Genomic DNA, 19,072 nt, shown 5'->3' on the forward strand with positions numbered 1-19,072 from the left:
TTTAATAAATAGCTAGCGTATTCTTGTGGTCTATTTTACACGGAGTTGCTTGCGGTAAGCTTTCATTACCGTTTTTTTGAGGCGTGCTGCAGGTCGCAAGTTCAAGATAGAATCACAGGATATCGCTACACAGATTTCAAACACAGCACTTCGTATACGTTAATTCAAGATGATTTATTGCGAGTGATAAGTCCAATGTTCGAAGACCGCCAAACTAAAATACAAGTAAAAGTAATTAAGCCTAAGCAACACGAAAGGTACAAGACCGAACGATAGTTACATAACATAATACCCTAAACGCAAGAACGCGAGAAAATTACAACAGTCGATACGAGATGAAACTATAAAGAATGAGACTATAAAATATGCTTACCGATTGTCCTCTTCCGGCGCACGCCTGAATAGTTTGAAACGCATAAAACTTCGCAATCTCCTTCGCAAGCGAGCTAGCCGACGCAAGACAACGCACCAGGTAATGAAATATGATCTAACTAACGCGTCGCTAATATTAACCAAGTTCGAAGACAATAGATTGCGTGACGCACGCCAAAAATAATCACCAGCAGTTTACGTATCAATCGAACGGTCGATCATTTATACTTTGTTCGCTCACTCAAATACCCACTTTCCAGGGGCAACTGCGAGTTTCCACGCTCGCTTACATTCCTGTAGTCCTGATTGAAGTAAAAATATTTTTACTTGCCTTTTTCAAAAATGCCGTGTATGTTTTTTTTTTTACTTCTCGCGTGTATCCTCGCGTCCTCGCGAGCCACCAGGTTTGTTTTGATCTTTCCGTTCGGTTGGGAAAATAATTTTCAGCGAACCAAACCAGGCCAGTCCTTTTCTAATCCCCGCGTGATTCGAGCCACTGTATCGGTGAAAGTGCTTTCACCATTTTATTTTTTTTAAATTTTAATTACAATATGTACAAATATTTACAATAAGGACCTTATCAATGGAGCACTTTTTCAACTACAGGGCAATCAAAGAAAAATTGTATGGTGGGTTTCATTGAAATAAGAGAAATTTGATTGCCTTATTCTAGTTGTCTTGACAATAATTTTTATACTAACAGTTTGATGCTTTACAGATTAGTCTTTTACTTTACAACTGATCATGAACAGTTCCAAGTGGTGAAATACATAGTAAAATATTAGACACTGCATCAGACATCTTACAGTCTAGTTTACTTTTAAAGTTCGTCTAGCACACAAGAAATTACAAACTGTGGGAATTGGGGAAGGAGTAGGTTGCTCACACTTTGTGCTCACTAGCTAGAACAAAAAAGAATTTATGTAGATAGAAAATTTGTAATATTGTTCAAGATGAACCAAACATCAATCTGCAAAGTAGTACCCAATTTTTTTTACAAAATTTGCATTTTATGGAGAAACTAGGTGAGAGGGAATTCATTATTTAAAAGAAAAAAGTTTGTTGTTGTTACTGCTGGGTAAAATGAACCAGCTGTTCCTTCGAGCATTTTCTTTTGTCAGGGCGAAACACACAATGCTCAAAATGTACTGCCTCTGCAATTTAACTTAATACTAAAACAATTGTTCCACTTTCTTGCTAACATGATCCAGTGTACTATAATCAGGGCTCTTCCAGATTGCAAGGTAAAACTCAGAATGATTCCATGGAAATAAGTAGCACTGTTACCTTTGTTCATGACAAGGACACGTTGTGATGAAGGTTTTTGACGTGTAAAGGGATAACTGGGGGATAAACAATAGCAGCCGCACTAAACCGTGCCGTGTGTGTACAGGCAGAAGGGCTGCTCCATTTATTTTGAACTTCATTGTAGCATTCGGTAGAATCAACAATTGACATATATTCATTCATTCCATTCATAGCAAAAATCTTGCCACAATGCACAGCCACGGACACTCCACCCCTGCAATGCTTCAAGGGAGCAACCATCGACCACTCGTTTGTGCTTGGATCAAATCGTTCAACAGTGTTTAATGAACCTCGTCTGCCATTTGCACCACCCACTGCATAAAGATAGCCTGACAATGCTACTGCGCCAAAGTCATATCGACAGCACTGCATGGGCTTCACTTCAGTCCATGTGTTGGAACTAGCATCGTAATATTCCACATGCTTCAGGTCGCCTCTGCTGTCATCAAATCCTCCCACGGCATAGATATAGCTGTCAAGCACAGCCAAAGCAAAACGACGCCGCTGACGATGCATGCTGGACACTACTTGCCATTTTTCTGTGACAGGTGAATAACGCTCAACATAACTGGGAAAAAATAAATGAAGCAATAATAATTAACACAGACCATATATGGGCAACGCGCACATGTGTTGAATAATAATAATTAACACAGACCAGGGAAACAAATTTACTGAAGCATTGAAACAGAAACATTTACATTGAAACAGAAAATACTTTAAAATCTAACCCAAAATTTTAGCTTTTTAACAGAATCAACATCATTTTCCCCAACTTTGACATTTGATTGATCTTTTTCTGGTATTTACTGGCAGGAAATTTGTCATTAAACACAGTTTTCACATTGAATTTGTGTGACAATAATCAATGTTTTCGCTCATTAGTTTAAAAAATGTTCATAGCTTTCAATCAAGGCATTAGGCCAGATGATGAAAAACTTGACGCCAGAAATTTGCTGAACTATTTCCAAATTGTTATTGATGATGTCACAATGAGCCCACTTACCTACAGGTCAGCAGTCCTTCACTTGATCCTCCAGCTACGTAAATCAAGCCATCTAGAACTGCAGCTCGCATGTCACCTTGGCATTTACTCATCGGCTGTAAACTGACCCAGCCATTCTGAGTTGGATCATAACACTCCATGGAGTTGAGCTTTCTTCCACGACGATACCCTCCTATAACATACAGTTTGCCTTCAAGTGTGGCTACAGTAAACGATGCCCGTGCTTCCGTCATAGATTTTACACCTTCCCACTGCGTCTTTTCAGGATTAAACCTTTCAACAGTTTTGACTTCTTTCATAAATGACGTTTCTCCTCCAAGTATGTAAACAGTTTCAGCATAAGAGTCTCTCATTTGCAATCCAGCATGCTCAAAATGAAACGTTGTCGCTTCTTCAACAATGTCCTGGCTGTAGATATCACGTTTTACCAAATAATTCTCAGCAACACACTTTTGAAGATTTTTAACTGGAATAAAAGGCAACCTCATTGCTTTTAAGAACTCTGAGAGGTGCTGCTTTCTGCTTTCAGTGTCATATTCAATCCACCCTATGCATGCTTCAAATACCTCAATTTCATCACTCACATTCACATCATTTCGGCTTACCAACTCTAGCATTTCAGTGGCACTAAGCATTTTAAAGTCTTCAGTTAAGGAGACTTTAAGAAAGTTCTCAGTAACAAAGCGTGTAGCAGCCTCGTACATGGCTTTGCATGAGTGTCTCTCGGCAAGTGCACGGACACCAATGCAGTTTGTGATGTCGATTTGCTGCATGATGAAATGAATACAAGAATCTTTTACCCATTTAAATTGAAGCAAATCAGCAGCCAGGAATATGTTTTGTACGCTGGAGTCAGTAATACTCAGTTGGGAGGTGTAGGCAAAGTTTATCAGAGTTTCTGCAGAGACAAAATCAATTCCTTTAATCTCCACCTAAAAAAGGAATAACAAAAAAGCACATTAGTGAAAATTCAACAGTAGCAATGGCTTGAATCCTTTAATCTTCGAAATATCGACCGCTGATGCAAATGCAAAGAAATTGCTGCAAATTGAACCCCACTTGTGGAATATTGTTCCAGTTTTCAATTGACTTGCATAATTTTAATACCCAACATCTTGTGCCATAACCCTAACCTAACCCTAACCCTTGTGTTTTTTTTTTTCAGGATTGTTTCTCTCTTTGGTCAAATAAAGAATAAATTATGATATGAGAAAATTCTTTGTAATTTCCTTGGTTGCTATGTGATATCAAGGGTTCCTGCCAACTAAACCAATTGCAAAATGACCACCCAATAAGATTTATGAAATGATATGTTACTAGGAGGAAAATACGAAATTTGTTCAGCTTGTACTGGCCATTATAGAAAGAGTTTGTCTGTGGTACAATACATCATCATACAACAAAGTTAAATTTAAAACTCTTTAAAACCCAGACCTATATTATCAAGGTAATAACGTACAACGTACAAAGTCAACAATTAGGAAAGTAAAACGTGTTACTGTAAATTTCGCACGCCTTGAATTACTGTACGACTGTACATCTGGGTGTTGATAAATCAGAGTCTTGTCGTAAATACGATCCTTTAAATGTCGGTTTACTAGTTTACATTTTGTTTTCCAAGTCAGTTTACACCGGCTTTCTCTTTCACCAAGAAGATTGTAAATAGCTATTAAACAATTACACACGACTTAAGCTTAAATTTTTATATTTCCAGTCGAACGAGCTCACATTTTAGCCTAACAGCGTGTCTAGCTTTCATCAGCCCCTTAACGCGACTTTCACATTTTAAATTTAAATGTTAACATTGCACGACACAGGAAAATAATCATTAAAGCTTCTACGAAAATATCTCAAACTTACCGTGGCTTGGTTTCGTTCGCTCATCTTTGCAGTAAACATGGCGTTGAAATATTGGCTAGAGGCAGCTAAGACAGCTCGATGAGCCTTGATAGGCCTCCCTTCAACAATGATCGTGATATCACAAAGCTCTTCTCGCTCGCGAAGATCATTTAGTCGGGATAAGATGCAGCCGGCGTGATGTTGATGAAGAAATGTTTGAGTCTCGCCTGAATCTTCTTCGCCGTCGTCTTCCATCTTTTAACACCTGCCTACGAAGTACAGCGGAAGCAACTGTGGGCTCATAAACAAACCCTCCAGGCGAAGGCAGTCTGGATTCTTCCGTCTTCTTCAAAAAATTCTCTTCAAAAAAAGGAAAGTTATTTTTAAGATCCACTTGTGTAGAAATATGTGAAAGCTCGTTTCCTTATACCAAACCAAATTCCTTCTTTTTTTCTCAATATCTTTTCTTTTTGTGCATGTGAATTAAAATTTCACAAAAGGAAACCCAGGATGCATTGCTTCCAAACCATGACGTCATTAAAATACTCAACGTACGAACAAGCCTTCGTTCACGTTTGGCGCTTTTGATGTGAAAATACTCGATTTATAGTGGAATCTGCATTCAAATATACAGAATGGGAGCTGTGTTAGGTGCTCTGGGAAGTTGTGCTGCGTTTTCATCGTGTGCATCTTGTGCTAGCTCTCTTGCTCCAGTGGTATGTCAAAAGATATGTCCGCCATGTTTGCAATTAGACTTGTAGAGTTATTAGTTTTTAACAGGAATACGGTGAAGGTTTATTCCCTTTTTGTTATTTGGATCGTATTTTTTTAATGATTTTGTTATCGAATCACTGTTACTGTATTCAGTTATAAGTTAACGTACCCTGTAATGATTTCAAGCAATTTAAGCTTAAACCTTCAGCTGAACCTTTCATCTGTTTTGTTTACTGTCATCGTACATTGTATCGAAATCGCTGGGAAATGGCTTGAGTTAATAAGAAACGGTTGAAATTGCCTTTACATTAATAGAATTTAAAAATGTTATTCAGTTGACGGCACAATCTTGCATATTGGATCATTTTGTTTACTCTCTCTACGTATAGTTTTGCATAACCATGTATTCCTGATAAATTAAATTGTTCCTCGATCAGTATTTTAGAGAAAAGAAAATGTAAAAAGCAATAGTTCAAATGTCCAATAAGACATATGTATGCTTGTACATTTAAACCATGTAGTGCTGCTAGTCTAATGTGAAAAAAGGTGCAAGGACTTGGCTAATAAGGCATTCACTGTGTTTTTTAAGGCAATTTATTGTTGAGTTCATTTACTTTTCTTAGGCTGCCTGTTGTTGTGGATCATCTGCCTGTTTTTGTTGCTGTGCACGCTGTCCCTCATGCAAGAACTCCACTGCATCAAGAATTGTCTACACAATATTCCTCTTTCTGGGAACAGTCTTGTCTGCTGTGATGCTTGCCCCTGGTATTGTTGACAAGTTGGAAAAAATTCCTCGCTTCTGTGAAAATGTTCCTGACAACTGTACCAGCCTTGTGGGATACTTGGCGGTATATCGAGTCTGCTTTGCAATGGCGGCATTCTTCTTGCTGATGGCAGTTATGATGTTTAAAGTTAGCAGCAGCCGAGATCCCAGAGCCAAGTTTCAAAATGGGTAAATAGACGTGTTCTTTTACAGTAAACAGTTGTTATATTGCATATGAACATTGTACATCATTGTGTGCCACTGTATCATGATAGTAAAATTTCACTTACAATAATATTGAGATGCAGATAGAGCATGTTTAACTTGATGTTCTCTTAGAATATTATTATTACAGTTGAACCCTTATAGGGGTTTGGCTGTTATTAATAAAACTGCATGAGACCACAACGTTTACTTCTTGTACACAAAACAAGAATTTTTTTCCTGATACATGACTGTAAATTGTAATTTGTTTACTTTTTCAGCATCTTAATACTAACTGTTAAGATTTCTTGTTTCACAAGGTTTTGGTTTGTCAAGATTGCATTCTTTATAGCACTTATGGTGGCTGCTTTTTACATCCCCAAGGGAAACTTTGGCATTGGTATGTCAAATGGAATGTTTGTAGCATTTTAATTTTACGTTAGTATAATTTGTAAAAGAGCCAGAATTCAAGGCAATATTTTCTTTATAGAAAAGCCATTGTTTATCAGAGTATCTTTCTATGTGTTCTTCAGTATACAGTCAACTCTATCTAAAATGGGCGCCATCCTGACTGGCTCTGACTGCCTGTCTCAGACATCTCTCCATTTTATGGGGAGTTACAGTGAAATGACTGAAAAGCTGCAGGGATGGGACCATCACCAGACATCCTTCTTATAAAGGTGTCCATCTTGAAGAGGTGTTCGTTACAAGAGAGAGTTGGCTGTATTTCATAAAAGAAATGGAGTGATTACTTTAATGGTAATTATTGCTGTTTTTGACATTCCATAGCATGGATGTATATTGGTATGATTGGTGGCTACCTGTTTATATTGCTACAGCTGATCTTACTGATTGATTTTGCTTACAACTGGAGTGAATCTTGGTAAGTAGTGAACATGTTAACAGAGCTGCAAATAACAGTTTGTCATCGGACATTGGCCAACCAAAATTTACTAATGTCCGAAGAAATTCCAAGTGTGGTCGGACATGATATCCGAACATTTTTTTGATCGCAAATCATTTCACGGAAACAATGAATAAAATCTGTCCAACCACAATTTTGTTTTGTCCGACCAAGATGGTGTCTTAGTAGGACATATGTCCTTCCAAGTGAAAAAAGGTTATTTGCAGCCCTGTGTTAAAATCATCAGACTGCTCACATGGCTGTCCCTGCCTGCACCCACACACACACCCAGCTGGCATAAATCATGCTAAAAACTTAGGATCGACATACAAAAGGCAACAACTTGTTCCTGTGGCTAGTCCCTGTAACAAGTGTCCTGTAGTGTTCAGTTGAGGGGACAAGTCCCCAGGGGGACTCCCATATTAAAGGGACGGGGATGCTCGTCGGAAGTTTTGAAAAGAACCCCTAAAAGAGACCAATCTGGGCGTGGCTCAAGCTATTTTAGACCCCTAAAAGATACCAAAATTCTAAAAAGAGAATTTATATTTGTATATTTCTTCGTGTGTAACCCTAAACGAGACCATTATGGCTAAAAATATTGGCGTTTTGCCAGGAACACCCAAAGCGAGACCAAAAATCCGAAATTTATACCCCTAAGCGAGACGACGAGCATCCCCGTCACTTTCAAAAACGAGTACCCCCCCTGGGGACAAGTCACAAGGATTATTGCTTCTGAAGCACAATAAAGTGAATTACTGAGGTGTAGGATTGTGTGATTTGTACATAATGTGTTTCATCACATGTATGCAATTTTCAATTGTCAGGGTTGAGAAGTACGAGACAACAGGAAATAAAAGGTGGTACTGGGGTAAGTGTACATTATATTGTTTTTGTACTTTTTTCAGGGCTGATTTAGTTAGTACAACTACATGTTTATCATCCAAGGTGGAATAAAGTTCATGATATGTTTTTTTATGTCACATGCAACAAGTTCATGATGAGTTTATGGCAAGAATAGTTTTATATAAATCAAACCTTCAACTTTTTTTTCTTTTCTTTTTTTAACCTACAACTTGTTTGTGATTGTCATATATGGCAAGAAAAAAATAATTAATGTTATAGGCTTTGCTCAGTCTGTTTTGGTCCTTTAACTGCTTTTATTTTGGACAAATTAGTTAACTTGCCTGTATTGTATTGCATTGCATTGGCATCTTAATAGTCTAACTTTTCATTTTGTTTTTAGCCCTTGTGATCGTAACCAGTGGAATTTACATCCTGTCTATTGGTGCTGTTGTGTGCTTTTTCCTGTTCTACACTGAAGTAAGTAATATTAATTTAATTTGTACAGTCATGTATTCCCTTACAGCACTGCTAAGTACATAAAGCCCCCTCATAAAAACATACTAGTTACAACATAATAAGTTGTAAATGGTAATAAATTAGTTATAACCTACCACTGAGTTAAAAAAATTACCCGGGTAGTTCTTTTCTTCCTCTGGAGTGAGTGTCCAGTACACTTTGCCATTACGCTACTGACTGTGTTTTCCATTTACTTTGGAAAACATTAAAAAAATGCCTGGTTCCCCCATCTGGAATAATCAAAGATCTCTTCGAGATATAATAATAATAATAATAATTTTATTCAGCTTATATTAAAGTTTACAGTTTTTTTTCGTATTCTTAATAAAATAGAAATAAGGTATTACAGGAATTTGTAGTTAATTAAGTATTGAGCTGGGGAGCTAAATGAACCGCTAGGTTTTCAAGTTAGCTCCCCGTACAATTAATGTTATAAATAGTATAAAAAGCAGGTGATTAATATATAAGAAACAATAGGGAAGAGGACTTACGAATTTACAAACTTAGTTTAATGGAAAATCAATTTAGTTTTTGTTCTGACAGGAGGTAACGTTTTGTTTGCTTGGGAAATGCTAACACACTTAAGTCTTTTAAAGAAGATGGAAGGTCTTTCCAAATATCAATTGCCATGAAAGTGACGGATTGCTTTCCTACGTTAGTGTTTACTCTATACTTATAAAAATTCTGTTTGGCTGTATATCTTGTGTTGTATCCATGCATATTTCTAGCATATTTAAATATATCGTCAAATACTCTAGGGAGAAGGCCATTATGCCATGAATGTGCGAATTTCAATATTTCGAGACGATAGATGTTGTCTACTGTCAGAACGTCAAGTAGATTTAACAAAGGTTTGGCACTTTCAGTTTCTTTGCCAAACGTTTTAGAGTAGAAGATTAGTCTTACAACATGGTTTTGCTAAAGGTGGCTCAACTGGATTTTTTAGGGGTAACACCGCGCAAGTTTGAGAATTAACTACGTCGCCATTAACAATGCTATCGAAAAACGATCACCACAGTTGTATTAGATAAAGATGAAATTTTTTTATGACCAGTGTTATATTGACATCGGAGTTGCCATAGCGACGAAATGACGTCATTACCTTTTTTACTTTCGCTCGTATTACTCGGCACCAGGAGATTTTTTCGAAAATTGCTCAAAGGAGTTTGTACCAGACATATCTGCCTCGATGTTGGCAAAGTTTGAACAAATTCTATGAGAGCGTTTTGGAAATATTTGGGGATGAAGTTTTCGGGGCTATAAATACAGTCAAAAACATACTAGCGAGAAAATGGGGTAATATCGAAGTAAAACGACGCGCCTATGAATTGCAATTTCATCTTATAGTAGTTTGATTCCATTTAAAATCGTGTGTAAAACAGTGGTGGGGATTGCTTTGGTCGATTGCGAGAAAAAAGAATTTGATGAGCGTGCGTTCCGGTGCTCTTGTTGCCATTTTTGTTTATAATTTGGTCTATGCCTACAAAAGTGATAATAAATTAAAAACCGCTCGATGAATTTTTTTTAAAATTTGACAAACTCGAGGTTTGTCATCAATTGATAAAGCTTGCAAGTTTCAAGCTCATTGAAAACATTTAAGGCAGTAAAATTGGGCCTCCAATGTACTGATGTTTTCTCGCAGATTTTGTGTTTACAAGCGAGTGTCCTCATTATTCACGGGTATTGTTTTCAAGTTTCATATCCACGTGCACGACTTCAGCAAAAACTTCATTTGCATTAAATAGGACGCTCGACTGCTTTCCGAACAATTTTCCGAAACATGCTTATATTGCTTGAAAATTGTAACAGCATTTGTCGGGCTTTTGATGTCAAGGGCCTCTGTCCAGAAAACGAAAGCTATTATTATGCATATATTGCCATTGCTATTCTCATCCCAACGCAGATTAGCATGCTTCGGAAAAATTTTCGGAAAGCAATCGAGCGTCCTGTTTAATGCAAATGAATTTTTTTCCTGAGTGGTGCGCGTGGATATGAAACTTGAAAACAATACCCGTGAATAATGAGGACACTCGCTTGTAAACACGAAATCTGCGAGAAAACATCAGTACATTGGAGGCCCAATTTTACTGCCTTAAATGTTTTTAATGAGCTTGAAACTTGCAAGCTTTATCAATTGATGACAAACCTCGAGTTTGTCAAATTTTAAAAAAAATTCATCGAGCGGTTTTTAATTTATTATCACTTTTGTAGGCATAGACCAAATTATAAACAAAAATGGCAACAAGAGCACCGGAACGCACGCTCATCAAATTCTTTTTTCTCGCAATCGACCAAAGCAATCCCCACCACTGTTTTACACACGATTTTAAATGGAATCAAACTACTATAAGATGAAATTGCAATTCATAGGCGCGTCGTTTTCTTTAGATATTACCCCATTTTCTCGTTAGTATGTTTTTAACTGTATTTATAGCCCCGTAAACTTCATCCCCAAATATTTCCAAAACGCTCTCATAGAATTTGTTTAAACTTTGCCAACATCGAGGCAGATTTGTGTGGTACAAGCTCCTTTGAGTGATTTTCGAAAAAATCTCCTGGTGCCGAGTAATACGAGCGAAAGTAAAAAAGGTAATGACGTCATTTCGTCGCTATGGCAACTCCGATGTCAATATAGCACTGGTCATAAAAAAATTTCGTCTTCATCTAATACAACTGTGGTGATCGTTTTTCGATAGCATTGTTAATGGCGACGTAGTTAATTCTCAAACTTGCGCGGTGTTACCCCTTGAAAATCCAGTTGAACCACCTTAACTTGGATTTTCTTAATGTGTGTCTTATATATACTTCCCCATGCTAGAATACTGTATGATGATGATATCGACTTTTTTTTGCATGAAGTTAGTATGAGTAGAAGGTTTATCCTGGGCATTGTTGTTCGAACATATCATGGAAGAATTCAAACGTCTTTCAGTTCAAGCATTTTTTTATTTTCGCGGAGGAAATGCTGTATTTGTCAGTCGCGACGGCTGGGTGCTTTGCGACTCATATACTTTGGCTTGGTTTAAAATGGTAAACTTTGACGTTTGCCTTTAATCGAAATAGTTGTTTCCTTTCGAGTTAGAAAGCTTTCTACTCGGCTTAATGCAGGGTTCCTGATAAAGGTTACGCACGACAGAGTTACCTTTTGTCTCGTCACGCAATCTTAACCCCACATTGAGAAGTAAATTTTCCTTTGGATATTACCAAAAGCCGCTTCTCCTCGCGCTATTCTTTACCTTACGGCTACACATGCCATTTCTAACGACTACATTTCCAGTAAAACAGTTGCTGTTTATTTTTCTAATGGCGATGCATTAACTTCTGAACAGAAACAAAAACGTTTAGCGTTTACTGCTTTCACCGGAAGTAATTTCACAACAGGCTACAAAAACACTTGTAAATATCACTTAACACATTTAATGATGTTGCAATTCTAAATTGTGCAACTCAGCAGAAATAATCAATTGAAGAGCGGCGGGAATAAACGGCCCCTGGACTTTCTGACTAAATCGAACATTATCGAAACAGCTCCAAATTGCGCATGCAGGTTTGTTTACGTGTGCTTAACAATGTCCTGTCTTTCATTTCACTGGTCTTTCTTTCGTTTTTGAAAAATTACACATGCAAAAAGACAAGGTTTTTGCTCGCGCGGCTTCTTTTGTCTTTTCTTTTACAAACGATAAACAAAGGAAACCTTTTGTTTCTCAAAACGATGAAGTCAGCTAAAGTTTTGGGATTACAGGCCTAGCCCCAACCCCTTAGCTTAACCCTAGCGAAAAAAGCTTAACCCTAAACCCCAAGGGTTAGGGTTAGGGTCTGACGACGCTAGGGTTTCATTTCAAATTTAGGGTTAAAAAGCTAAACCCAAGTTTAAGGGTTAGGGTTAGCGTTAGCGTTTCGAGCGGCTAGCTTTCACTGCAGTCTGCTTGCGGTTAGCTTCTTTTTGTTGTTTCGGGCAAGACTATTGTAATCTGTTACCGTTAGCTGTAATTTTGAGGTGAAAGTGAAATAAAGACTGATTGTTGATTGAATACGTTTGCTCGTGTTGTCACATTATACTAGTTTTGCTTTCAGTTAAGTGCCGCCGGCTTGCTCTCACTTCTATCTCCACTCCTTACATCATCACACATCTACAAAATCCCGCGAAAACAAGATAAACTAAGGCACGAATCGATTGATTGATTGATTTATTGATTGGTGAATATTTAATGAGGCACAGAAAATAATTTTGCAAGGGGAGGTCCCCCCCCATACCTATAAAGAATTTTTTAAAGTCTAAAACCAGGTCACTTCTCGGCAACTTTGTCGCGGCAGAACCCAAGCGGACCCTGTAAAACTCGCGTTGACGAAGTTCCCGGCAAGAAACCTCTTGTTTTAGGCCTTCTATGCGGCCAGGCTCAAACTACCTTGTTTGCAACGTTTTTTCCGAAGCGCTAAACAGCGCTGTTGTACAAAACAAAGGCAGAAACATCACTCAGTTCTTCGAGCGATGCTGTAAACTTACGGGTATTCAGACTTAATGATGTCCTTCAACCACCTGGCAGCCGCAATCGAGCTAAAACTATAAACTTTTCCGTTTTACTTTCACAGACACGCCATTTCGCTTAATTCAAACTCTTCCGCCTCTAACATGTGACCTTACGTCACAATGCAGTATCCAGTCCTACGTTACTCGAATCAACAAAAGACATGCGCAGCGAGTTGAAGAAATGCTTGTTAAATGGTTTCTCGTCTTCCGTAGACGCTTAGAAAACCCTACAGGGAAAGATGTACACGCGATGCGTTGGAAAACTCAGACTGCTAGCTGACTGGGAGCACGTAAGCTTGCAAAATGCCTTTTTTTTGCATACATAATTTCTGAAAAACGAAGGAAAGACCAGCCGAATGCAACACAGGACAGTGTTTAGCACACGTAAACAAACCTGCATGCGCAATTTGGAGCTGTTTCGATAATGTTCGATTTAGTCAGAAAGTCCAGGGGCCGTTTATTCCCGCCGCTCTTCAATTGTCACGAAATGAGTTCCCTTTGGTTAACTATTAGCAACGTTTTAGTGTGTGAAAGACTTGTACCAGTACAAATTTGCGTTGTTAATCGTTTTAGGTTAAATTAATATTAGCGCCTAAAGACTTGTACCAGTACAAATTGCGTTCTTAATCGTTTTAAACTTCGCTGCCTTCGAGCGCTGAACCCCTTACATTCTTAATTGGTTATGCAGGGTTCAAAATAAAATTTCGTTTTTAACCTGAATTTGTCGGCTTTTTTTGTCAAGGCTCATTTTTTTCCTGGCTGTTGAAGTGCTATGCATTTTCAAGGGACACAATCCATCTGCATACATGACGTACCCAGATGCATTCTGGGGCGATTTCAAACACAGTCGGCCATTCGCAAGTTTTCCGAAGAAATAGAATATTTTACGGCAAAGCAAGAGAATGGATTGGAGCAATGTGACTTCTTTTCTTATTTTGAATGTTTGAGAAGCAAATAAGATCTTCCAATATAATTTTCTGGAGCGACATAATACCTGAGAAGATGGGGCGGCCCCTTGTTCATCTTAACACAGAAATGAAGTCGCCACATTGGCGACTAAACCGTAAAACCAGAAGTTTTCGTCGACAAAGATGAAATTTTGGTCACATTAGCGACCGGTGAGTCGCACTTTCTAGCCCTGTCAGGCTGCTTTTTTCTGATATGAAATGTTTACTTCAACATTACCGCAACTTTGATTTCAGTTGGCCGATCAAGGCATGTTTTCTATTTCTTCGGTGAAAAGTAGCCGGCAAGTGTCGTCTAAGTGCCGGCTACCGCCGACAGCCGGCTGCTATTTTGAACCCTGGTTATGTGACGTAAGATTTAGGCTACTCACGTTTTTGATTGTTATATAACGTTTGTAAATTTGACAAGTCACGTTTTTTTCTACAAGAACGGAAGTGCTGAAGCACAACTATAGAGTGACACTTTACAAGTCACGCGCTTTGATCACCCACAGCGGAAAGTATTCCCTTGAGAAATTAAAACAGTCCCTTAAGAGTTAACAAGAATGTGGTTCCTTCCGGTTCCAGATTACCCCACATAACTGCTATTCTCCTTCCTTTTGCTTGTAAACAAGCAAAAAAAGTCAAAAAAAGGACTTGTAACCAATGTTTCTGTAACATGTTAGATCAAGATGTTTTGAGTTTTAACATAATTATTTTGTCCTTATTACTGCCACTGTACTTACACCTATTGTGCTATTTTTTTTTTGTTTCCAGCCATCAGGATGCAAAAACAACAAGCTCTTTATCAGCTTAAACCTGGTGCTGTGTTTTATAGTCTCCATGGTGGCCATTCATCCTAAAGTTCAGGAATGTAAGTCATTAACATCTGATACATGAAAAGATGCCAAGCATTTGAATTGATAAAGTGATCAGTTACTAATCTGTCAGATCTGAAGCCTGCCTACTCCAATTCAGAGCATGGCTACTCCTCACTAAGCCCCTCCAATTCCTAAATGCTAAAAATTATAATTTCTCTTGATTTTTCTGTTGTGCCAAAGCTTGCTTGCAATCAATTCCTTTTCCATCAAATAAGCAATAAGTTAATGTTAAAGTTATAAAAATGTGTGACATTTCTAGTCTCTTGAGAAAAAAACCTTTAAAAGTCAAAGTGCTTTTGCTTCTGAATTTAGAATTGAATTGTGTGCATTTAATTTTTAAACTACCGGTAATTGACTGTGTACAATGTACGCATTGTACTTTTCCATGACAGGTCAACCAAACTCTGGACTATTACAAGCTGCTGTTATTACTCTGTATACCATGTACCTGACATGGTCTGGAATGTCCAATGAACCTGGTATGCTCTGAATAATTCACAATAAGATTATGAGCGTGAATAGTCTTATAATTATTGTTTTAGTAGAATTCTAACTAATTTTCCTTCAAATAATGATTTCTATTAATTATTTTTCTTCATATGAACTAGCATTAAACTTTGCACTGTCTTTAGCAAAATCACGCATTAAGACTTAATTATGAGTTATGTACTCAGGCTTGTCAGTTACTAATAACTGTTATGGTAATAAAGGACTTAATTCTAGTAAAAAAGATGTTATACAATATACTCTCGAAGAATTAACAATTATGCAGTTGATGATCTCCTTGCTGTCCTTCTCAGATCAGGATTGCAATCCCAGTGGCTCCCTGATCCAAAGTTCCAGCCTGGCACCTGGCTTGGGTAATGGAAGGACCATTCTAGCAGCAATACTGATGTTTGTCATGGTTGTGTACTCTTGGTATGTGAGATATACAACAAGTTATCCCATGCCTTGGTGAAATCAGCCAGTCACAAGGCTGGAAAGCCATTGAATATTAAGTAATTTACCACTGATTAAGGGCCTTTTTTACCACTGTTATTTGATGCCAGAGACTTTTTGCAGTGTACCGGTAATGATTTCTTAAATTGCTTACTTCCGGAAGTACATGAAATAGTATAATAATACCAAAGGCGTCACATGTGACATGTTAAAAAAGAAATTCTTAACTTGCTTAGGTATACATGTTAGTTATGTCTATTTACAGTACTTTTCCCTTCACACACAAAACATAATACCAGCCACAAAAGAGGTTACTTTTGTTACTGTTGCTTATCGTTCACATTAGGCAGTTTCCACTAACCCTATGTTACAATAACTTTTATCTGCATGTGTTTGTTATCTTGTAGCTTGAGAACAACCAGTTCAAACCGGCTTACAGCCAGTGGGAGCATGGAGGTTTGTATTGTTTTATGACATTTTAAGTGTTGTCCAATGAATTTGATCAAATCTAATTTAATAATTCCATTTTTTCTTTGCCTATTATATAGGAGACACTCCTACCAGATTATACCCAAGGTTAGTGTCAGTTGTTTTTATTTCCTTGTGCTGACTGCTGAATTCTAATTTCTGTAGAAATGTGTTTAAAGCACGTAAATAGCTAAGCACATGATCGACATCGTGACTCAGACAAGACTAAGACAAACAAACTGGAATGGTGGGCGATTTTTCTAAAACACTTTCTAAAACACCCGGTGTTTCTCAAACACTTGACTACATTTAAAACAAAAACTTTGCCTTACTTTACTTATTACTATATGATAGACATAAATTAATTAAATAAAATAAAATTATTAATTTAATTTAATTATTAAATTAAATTAATTTTATACTTTTGTCTTAGGTACTTATTGACTGACCATTACAATATTGCATTAGCGGGGCAGGGATTATCTTTTTCCCATTTTGCCTTGCATAAATTACACCTTGCCATCTTGTTTCTTTGCAACAGATGCTGAGAGTGGCAATGCTACGAATGAAGAAAACAAGCCTCGTATCCAGCGTGTGTATGATGATGAAGAAACAGCAGTGACATATAACTACAGTTTCTTTCACATCACTTTCTTTCTGGCTTCACTTTACATCATGATGACACTGACCAACTGGTACAGGTATGTTCAACACTGAAATTCTCCCTTCCGCTGTATGAAGATTATTATGACGTTACTTAGGAGAATTTACTCACATCTAAATTCCTTACCCATAGTAGTTTTCTGGAAATAGTGACTACAATATATGACTTAAAAAAAGGATCAAAACAGATTTCAATTGCTTGTCTAAATCAATTGTTACCTCACAAGGTCGCTCATAGACAACGAACGTTAACTTAATAGAGGAAGACTGAGTTTTACACAGAGAGGCATCACCCTGAGGTCCAAACCCGTACCATTTAATATACAATGACATAACCTTGAATAAAGAACCCCCTCAAAATATTTGGGTGAATTAAGCATTAAGCATTATGTTTTGCATGTAATGAAGTTTTCCAGGTACCCTTTTCAAAACGTCAACCTTCAACTCTTCTATAGAGCTCCAGGTTGAAAACAGTACACCATTTGTGCATAGCCTTGCTGTCCCAAAAGAAACAACCATGTTTTTTTTCAACTATTCAGGAATGAAACACTACCACATAAATTCCTGCGTATGGTTCAGATTGTATGTTCCTGTTTTGAGATGTGTTAAGTTCACTGTGTTTTTTTTGGTTGTTTGCAAGAGTGATTTCATGGGAAACTTCTTTAATACCTGTCTGTTACATTTCATTGTAGTCCTGAAGGTTCAGACTTCACTACACTGACCAGTAACTGGGCCACTGTTTGGGTCAAGGTCAGTTCAAGCTGGGCCTGTATTGCTCTCTACCTCTGGACTCTGTTGGCCCCAGTCCTTCTCCCAGACAGGGACTTTGGACACTAACATGAGACAAGCTGTTCCACTCTGTTTTGGAGAGGTCATGCGATGAATTGTAAAATAATCTAATTAGTGCTGGGTTTAGTTGTTAGGACTTAAAAAGACACTACAGCTTGCTATGAGAAAACCTTTTGCCTTTTTATTGTAAAGCCTTTTTTCTTTTAGATAGTTAAGGTAAGTTGTTGAAGCTAAAAAAAACTAAAGAAGATTTGTAGAGACAAAATTTTATTTAACAGTTTTCCTTAAAAAACCGGCGTAAGTTGTAAAAGTTAATGTTTTTTGTACCGTTTTCATTCTATGTCGTGGATGTTCAATTATGGAAATCAAAATTTTTTTTATGAAAAATTAAGGGTAGTAGTTTATAAGCCGAGTGTGTGCACTACACCAAACTACCGCGACTTGTTATGTGATCTATATATTGTACTGGTAAATCAAGAACTTGTATCTGTATTTTTATTTGCGTTTCCCATTATTTCTAGTTGTATGAGTTATTTGAACTCGTGTTAAAATCAAACGTCATTGCTGGCTATATCACGAGAAATCACCTGTTTTTATCATGTATGTAAGCTACGTTTCTGGCAATATTGTTCCCAGACCTTCAGAAAGCAAGGATGTCGGAATAAGTTTTCTTGGGTAATTGGAGATTTGTAAAATAAAAATGAACACTGTAAACATGTAATTCCACGAAACATCACAACAGCAGTTTGTGGCGAGTGGGTAATAAAGACTAAGATCAAGATTGTAGACTACAGTTATGTTGGGATGTTGGGAGCTTTTTAATGGGTCTTGTTAATTGATGAGTATCTATGCGAGAGTAAGATAATCATAACTAAAGGCAGACTTTGTGGTAAAGAGCGTGACCTTTTGGCTGTAGAGACAAGAAAGAACCGTGAGAATGAGAAAAGATAAGGTGGTCACTTGCTAGTACTCTGAAATGCCATCATAAAAATACGTCAGTCCAATTGTAGAGCAACTTCAAATACTCGGCCACTTTGGAGCGTTAATCTTCTGTTCCCGTGGTCCCGAAATGGGGGAAAACATGATTTTGTTTGGTTAACTTCCGTAGTCCCGTTCTCCCGAAGTCGAAAAACAATTTAAGTCAGACAAGTGAAACGACTGCTCCCGTGGTCCCGCACTTCACAAGTCGAAGTCCTTACTAGCACTTATGAAAGAACGACAAAACTGAGCTTATTTTGCCAGTCTTGCAAATCACACTGATAGTTCATTCGACAGCTTGTGCAAGTCTAATATTGGGCTCGCCACGCAGTTCTTATCAGAAGCATTGAACGATAATTGACGCAGAACGTTAAACCTTTTAGTCATCTTTGCAAGCGTTATTTGGATTGACA

At 37.6% G+C, this 19,072-nt stretch overlaps 3 protein-coding genes across 3 annotated transcripts in view; 1 reads left to right on the forward strand and 2 right to left on the reverse strand.

Annotated features, from left to right (window-relative positions):
• LOC144665856 (dolichyl-diphosphooligosaccharide--protein glycosyltransferase subunit STT3A) overlaps window positions 1-19,072 on the reverse strand; it is a 42,369-nt gene that overhangs the window by 8,153 nt on the left and 15,144 nt on the right. The window lies entirely within an intron of this gene.
• LOC144665857 (kelch-like protein 12) lies at window positions 860-4,936 on the reverse strand. Its single transcript, XM_078527135.1, has 3 exons — window positions 4,547-4,936; window positions 2,687-3,618; window positions 860-2,248 (listed from the first exon to the last, which is right to left on the reverse strand). Exons 1-3 carry the CDS (start codon window positions 4,778-4,780, stop codon window positions 1,666-1,668), a joined length of 1,749 nt encoding a protein of 582 aa, XP_078383261.1. The 5' UTR covers window positions 4,781-4,936; the 3' UTR covers window positions 860-1,665.
• On the forward strand, window positions 5,047-18,462 carry LOC144665858 (putative serine incorporator). The gene is made up of 13 exons (XM_078527137.1): window positions 5,047-5,241; window positions 5,863-6,191; window positions 6,527-6,606; window positions 6,996-7,089; window positions 7,935-7,978; window positions 8,354-8,430; window positions 14,719-14,815; window positions 15,215-15,301; window positions 15,623-15,740; window positions 16,169-16,217; window positions 16,310-16,337; window positions 16,771-16,930; window positions 17,585-18,462. The coding sequence occupies exons 1-13, from the start codon at window positions 5,161-5,163 to the stop codon at window positions 17,727-17,729; spliced, it is 1,389 nt and encodes a 462-aa protein (XP_078383263.1). The 5' UTR covers window positions 5,047-5,160; the 3' UTR covers window positions 17,730-18,462.

This window comes from Oculina patagonica, chromosome 9, assembly GCF_052425735.1.
Source record: "Oculina patagonica isolate OP01 chromosome 9, crgOcupat, whole genome shotgun sequence".
Classification (NCBI taxonomy): domain Eukaryota; kingdom Metazoa; phylum Cnidaria; class Anthozoa; order Scleractinia; family Oculinidae; genus Oculina; species Oculina patagonica.

What these genes read in the sequence shown, in the direction of transcription:
- LOC144665858 (XM_078527137.1), top strand. Translation starts at nt 5,161, where the DNA reads ATGGGAGCTGTGTTAGGTGCTCTGGGAAGTTGTGCTGCGTTTTCATCG. An exon ending in TACAACTGGAGTGAATCTTG is followed by an intron (nt 7,090 to 7,934) that starts GTAAGTAGTGAA and finishes TTCAATTGTCAG; the next exon opens with GGTTGAGAAGTACGAGACAA. An exon ending in TTTTCCTGTTCTACACTGAA is followed by an intron (nt 8,431 to 14,718) that starts GTAAGTAATATT and finishes TTTTGTTTCCAG; the next exon opens with CCATCAGGATGCAAAAACAA.
- LOC144665857 (XM_078527135.1), bottom strand. Translation starts at nt 4,780, where the DNA reads ATGGAAGACGACGGCGAAGAAGATTCAGGCGAGACTCAAACATTTCTT. An exon ending in GCGAACGAAACCAAGCCACG is followed by an intron (nt 3,619 to 4,546) that starts GTAAGTTTGAGA and finishes TTCCTTTTTTAG; the next exon opens with GTGGAGATTAAAGGAATTGA. An exon ending in GAAGGACTGCTGACCTGTAG is followed by an intron (nt 2,249 to 2,686) that starts GTAAGTGGGCTC and finishes ATTTTTTCCCAG; the next exon opens with TTATGTTGAGCGTTATTCAC.